This window comes from Corylus avellana, chromosome ca5 (assembly GCF_901000735.1).
Source record: "Corylus avellana chromosome ca5, CavTom2PMs-1.0".
Taxonomy (NCBI): domain Eukaryota; kingdom Viridiplantae; phylum Streptophyta; class Magnoliopsida; order Fagales; family Betulaceae; genus Corylus; species Corylus avellana.
In genome coordinates, this window is record NC_081545.1 from 11,369,844 (window position 1) to 11,374,705 (window position 4,862).

The 4,862-nt window shown below is 35.4% G+C and overlaps 1 protein-coding gene across 2 annotated transcripts; it reads right to left on the reverse strand.

Annotated features, from left to right (window-relative positions):
• Positions 1-532: 532 nt before the first annotated feature.
• LOC132183136 (transcription activator GLK1-like) lies at positions 533-4,484 on the reverse strand. 2 transcript variants are annotated; one of them, XM_059596532.1, is made up of 6 exons: positions 3,606-4,482; positions 3,160-3,300; positions 2,351-2,698; positions 2,052-2,108; positions 1,759-1,881; positions 533-938 (listed from the first exon to the last, which is right to left on the reverse strand). In XM_059596532.1, the coding sequence occupies exons 1-6, from the start codon at positions 4,071-4,073 to the stop codon at positions 789-791; spliced, it is 1,287 nt and encodes a 428-aa protein (XP_059452515.1). In that variant the 5' UTR covers positions 4,074-4,482; the 3' UTR covers positions 533-788. The 2 variants fall into 2 exon arrangements, with proteins under 2 accessions (XP_059452515.1, XP_059452517.1); XM_059596534.1 differs by lacking the exon at positions 3,160-3,300 and having other exon boundaries at positions 3,606-4,484.
• Between the last annotated feature and the right edge of the window lie 378 nt (positions 4,485-4,862).

The following is a 4,862-nucleotide window of genomic DNA, read 5'->3' on the forward strand; positions in this document are numbered from 1 at the left end:
TCGAATATGATTAGTGCTAATGTGGCTTTTGACAGTTTTCATTAAAATTTTGGACCAAAGTTGAGTGCAAGAATTTTTTATTTTTTTTTCCTACTTACCACACAATGAGATCTCAGGAAATTTTTATATTATATGAGCTTATTAGAAATCCGTATAATTACATAGACTGATTTTACATTTTTTTCTATAAATAATAAATGTTAAATTACTCAAATGTGTCAGAATTGTTGAATATGATAAATGCTGAATTGGCAAATTAATTTGAACCGTTCAATTTCAAATTAATATATAATTGAGAACTCAAAAATTCTATAAAACATATATGCTTGAACACTATAGATGATCCTAGTCTACCTGTTTATATAGTACTGTACACATGTACTGATTGTGTCTTGCCTCCATTAAAATTTGAAATTCAAGAATTCATTCTTTACCCTTTCAAATCTATTTTGTGAAGCTAGCAGTCCATTATGATGCCATGCATGTTCACTATCTTAATTTAAATTTTAAAAATCAAAAAATCAAAAAAAAAAAAACAAGAAACTTTTCGATTTGATTAACTCTGCATTTATTAATATTACAAAAAAATGCTTGGCCAGCATTATTATTACACATGGATAAGCTGATAAAAACGAAGCCTGTTCCTGAACATCTAGAGTACAAGGACAAAAGAAAAATACTTAAATTCCGTGAAGAACTCAAAGAAAAAAGGAAAAGAAGAAGGGCAATTAGATGCATACTGTAATGCAAGAAATTTCGTCGAATTTAGGGTTTTTGTGGCGTTAAAGTCAAGCATAAGAGGGTGGTATTTTCCGGATTCCTTGTCGTTGAAGTTCCCCCAGCACGCCATCAAGAGATGGAGGTTTTAAGCCTAGAGGAAGTGGCTGCCAAGGTTTTGATAATACATCTCCAATGGCTGCATCTACGCTCTCCTTTGTCTGTAACCCAACACAGATACACCAAACTATTAGCATGCATCAAATATTACTATCTTCAAGACGCCATTACTGAAACCTATATATATCTATCTATATTAATGTCACGCATCCTAAATTTCAAAAAATTACAAGGTTTCATATCAATCTACTAAGCCCTTTTATTCACTTCATCTGTAAGAATTTTTTATTAAATTCTAACAGATAAAGGGTCGCATGCAATTCACGTGACCTTTTTTTTTTCACACAAATTGACGGATTTTTTCTTTTCTTTTTTGAATTTTTATTTGATGGGGTATGATTGTTATTTTGGGTCATGTGTAATGCATGTAACCCTTTTTCGTGTCATTTAACCAAAAAACCTAAAAGAGGAGGGTTAAGCAAATGGAATTAGTAAATTAGTACGGAGAAGACATTGCAATTTTTTAATATTTGGAGATATTATAAATTGAGTAGTAATTTGAAAGAAGTAAATATAATTTTCCGAAGATAATAACTCTTGCAATTAAATGATGTCACATGCTTTTGAGTTGGTACCACGTACTATTATTGCTGTTATTATTTTGGATTGTTAGAATTTCTAGGATATTTTTCATAATAGATAGCCTTGTTATTTGCATGTAATAAGATTTGATCACCTTTTCTAGCTAACGTATCTCACCTATCATATTTTTCATATATATATATATATATACCATAAAATAACTCCAGCTTGCTAGATATAAGATTTGTTTGTAATTAATATCATAAAATGACACACACACACGTATATATATTATTTATTTTCAAATTGTGCGGGAGAAACGAGAGATCAGTGGCTCACCGGATGAAAGTCCAGCAGAGGGTGGGGGCCTGATTGTGCGGTCGTCGGGACACCGATGCCGGCGGGGTCTACTTTGTACATGGCATGGGGTGGGATGCCCGGGACAGGTGGCGTGGCAAATCTCTGCATGAATATATACATATATATTAATATATATACATATATATATATATATATATATATCAACAACGTGGAAAAGCTGCCAAATTAAATAATAGCAGTGGATCCAAAACTTGAGGGTAGAGACACCATGAAAGGCTCCAAAAGAGTAAGGATTGATCAATAATAATTACCGTTGTTGCCAGTGGCTGTGGAAAGCAAGGCGTTCCTGGGGTTAAAGCATTTGGAACCTACAAAAATAAATAAATAATATTTCATTTTAGTGAGGGATATAATATAGGGTTTAGAATTTTATATTGATGCTGGAGTTTCAACGCATTATATTTATACACACATTTATTAGCTTAAACGTTTTAAAAAAGTTATGATTTAATATGGTATTAAAACGAGATATCATAAGTTTAAATTTTACTCTATAATTCATCACATTTCAGTTAATATTCTACATATTTAACTGAGAATGAGAGCTTACACGTTGGTTGTGAGAGTGCCAGTATGAAGGATCTGGTGCTGGCGGTGGAGGAGCGGGTACCCACGTAGGCGGCAGAGGTGGTGGTAGAGGTGGCGAATGGGCTAGATGTTTAGGCCACATTGGCATTAATGTTTGGTCCATGGGAGGATGACCCCACACGTGTAAGGGCCTAAAGTGGTGCATGGGTGTTATAGGAGGTGGGAAACCCATGGTGGGTGCTAGCCAAGGACTCATCTCTCTCTTGCATCCTCCTCCACCGGTAGCCGCCCCATACATCTGCCTTCTTTGGCTCCAGCTAGCAGCTTCCGCTTCACGCGCCAGCAAGTGCTTCCGATGTGACCGATATTTCTGAAAAAAAGTTCAAAATGAAAGCTTTGAGAAAGATAAGCTTTGATCACTCACATATTATTACTTTCAGCACAAAATTCACAAGCACTAGTATATATTATTCTCTTGTTTATTTAATTTTTCTTTCTGTAATTATTGTTAACTAATATATATTAAGCTTAGTTTTACAAACTTCAAATTAAGAGCTTGCAAACTCTCTCCCTCAAGCAATTCTGAACTTCTTATTACCAAAACCTACAATTCAAAAAATTTCAAAATGTTCTCATCTCCATATATTTACCAAAGTAGTGTATTTCCATGAACTACTAAAGAAACAATGCTCTTTCAAACTCTCTCTCTCTAGAGACTTGTCCTGATTGGAGAATTAGACCCTTTTTTTCTCTTCCAAAATAAGAAAAAGAATGATAAAAAATAAATAAATAAATAAAAAAAAACAAGCACAGAGAAGAGATTGGATGTGCCTGAAGGTGACTGGCTATGTTGTGGCGAGTGAGACAATCAATTCCCATAAGCTCTAAAATCCTTGAAGGCACTGCCTTATCCACCCCTAGCTGCTCCACAGCTTGCACAAACCTTCTGTGCAGCTCTGGGGTCCAATCCACCTATATACACACAGTTCAAGAACAACTTTCCTTTCAATATCCCACAAAAATAATATCACAAAAAATCTTTTAAAATTATAAAAAAAAAAATCTGGGTCTTCATAGACTCCTTGTGTATTAATTTGTGAAGACCCAAATAAGAGAGAGAGATTTATGGAACTTGTTTGCTAGTATTGAAGCCAGTATTGAAGCCTCATGTCCTATAAAATTCTTAAACTCAGTGTCCCATGTTTCCCGATCTAGTTGGGACGAAGTTCCGGATACCCAGTTATCCACAAAACAAAAAAAAACTTAAACCTAATTACCTTCATTTTGCGCTTTCCATGAGAATGCTTTGAGTGTGAAGATGATTTTCTGCCTTTATCAGCTTCCTTTGTAGGTGGTTTCACCACAACAGATTCATCGCTTTTGCTCACAATTTCTTCTCCTCGACTTGACCCGGAACCGGAACCAGAACCAGAACCGGAAACTTTGTCTTCCTCTTCTTTCTTTGTATTGTAATTGTCGTCTAGTTTTTCGACAGACATGGATGTGTACATGTCGGATTCCTCACCCCCGCTAACGGATAACTCGGCAAGGAGTTCCGGGTCCATCTCCAAATCCGGCAACACATCTCCGTCGTTGATCTGGTCCACGAAAAGGTCGTCGAAATCGATGCTGTCGAGCAAGTTCCCATCGGAGAAGTCAGGGAAGTCATTTGCACCGATTGAGAAGCTCTCCATCTCTCCTTGGTTCTCATCCTTTGTGCTCCTCAAAGCTGACACAGCAAGCATGAATTCCAAATTCCTAGCTAAAAGAAATATTCTCTCTGCTGCAATTTCCCACAAAAGAAAAGAAGAAGAAAAAAAACCACCCACCAAAGTATATATATATATATATATATACTTGAAGGTGTGAGGAAAATGGATTCCTTTTGCTGTGATGGGGTTTTGGTGATTTTTTGCCGTGTGAGTTGGAGAAGAAAAGAAAATGGATATATCTCCACCACAACTTGTGTTAAGATCTCAGAAACTTGTTTTTATGTGTTTGGTTTTTTGGGCTTATTACAAATATAACTTCTTGAGCCTTTTTTGTGTATGTGGATGGCCTTTTTTTGAAGGTTTTGAAAGTCTGAAAAGTGGGAGCTCGTGAGCTTTATTTAATTTTTGCAAAGGGTTTTCAGTGGGAAAGGAGGGACGGAGGGAGAGAGAGAGAGAAGGTGCTGCAGATTGATGTCAGAGGGTGGGGCTGGAATTGGAGGGATACATATAAACAGATATATCTATTGTACAGTGCAAGAGAAAGTGATTGCTGAACCAAATTAAACTTTGTATTTTTTATAAAGGCATGAAATAGGAAATACATATCATTCTATTCCCATTTTTATTTGATAATATTCTGAAAAAGTCTTTTTTTTTTTTTTTTTTTTTCCTTCTTTGTTATCTTTTGGTGCACAATATGGAAAAAGTACTCCAATCTGTTAGTTATTATTGTACTTCTTTTCGAGAAGCTCTAGCCCATCTCTAAGTCAAATTTGCCCTATTTTTACTGGTTATTATTGTACTCCCACCTATTGTTTTCTT

Excerpts from the sequence above, each read along its gene's own strand:
- LOC132183136 (XM_059596532.1), bottom strand. The coding sequence starts at position 4,073 with ATGCTTGCTGTGTCAGCTTTGAGGAGCACAAAGGATGAGAACCAAGGA. Across the intron at positions 2,699-3,159 it reads ACATAGCCAGTCACCTTCAG|AAATATCGGTCACATCGGAA; the intron begins GCACATCCAATC and ends ACTTTTTTTCAG. Across the intron at positions 1,882-2,051 it reads CACAGCCACTGGCAACAACG|AGATTTGCCACGCCACCTGT; the intron begins GTAATTATTATT and ends ATATTCATGCAG.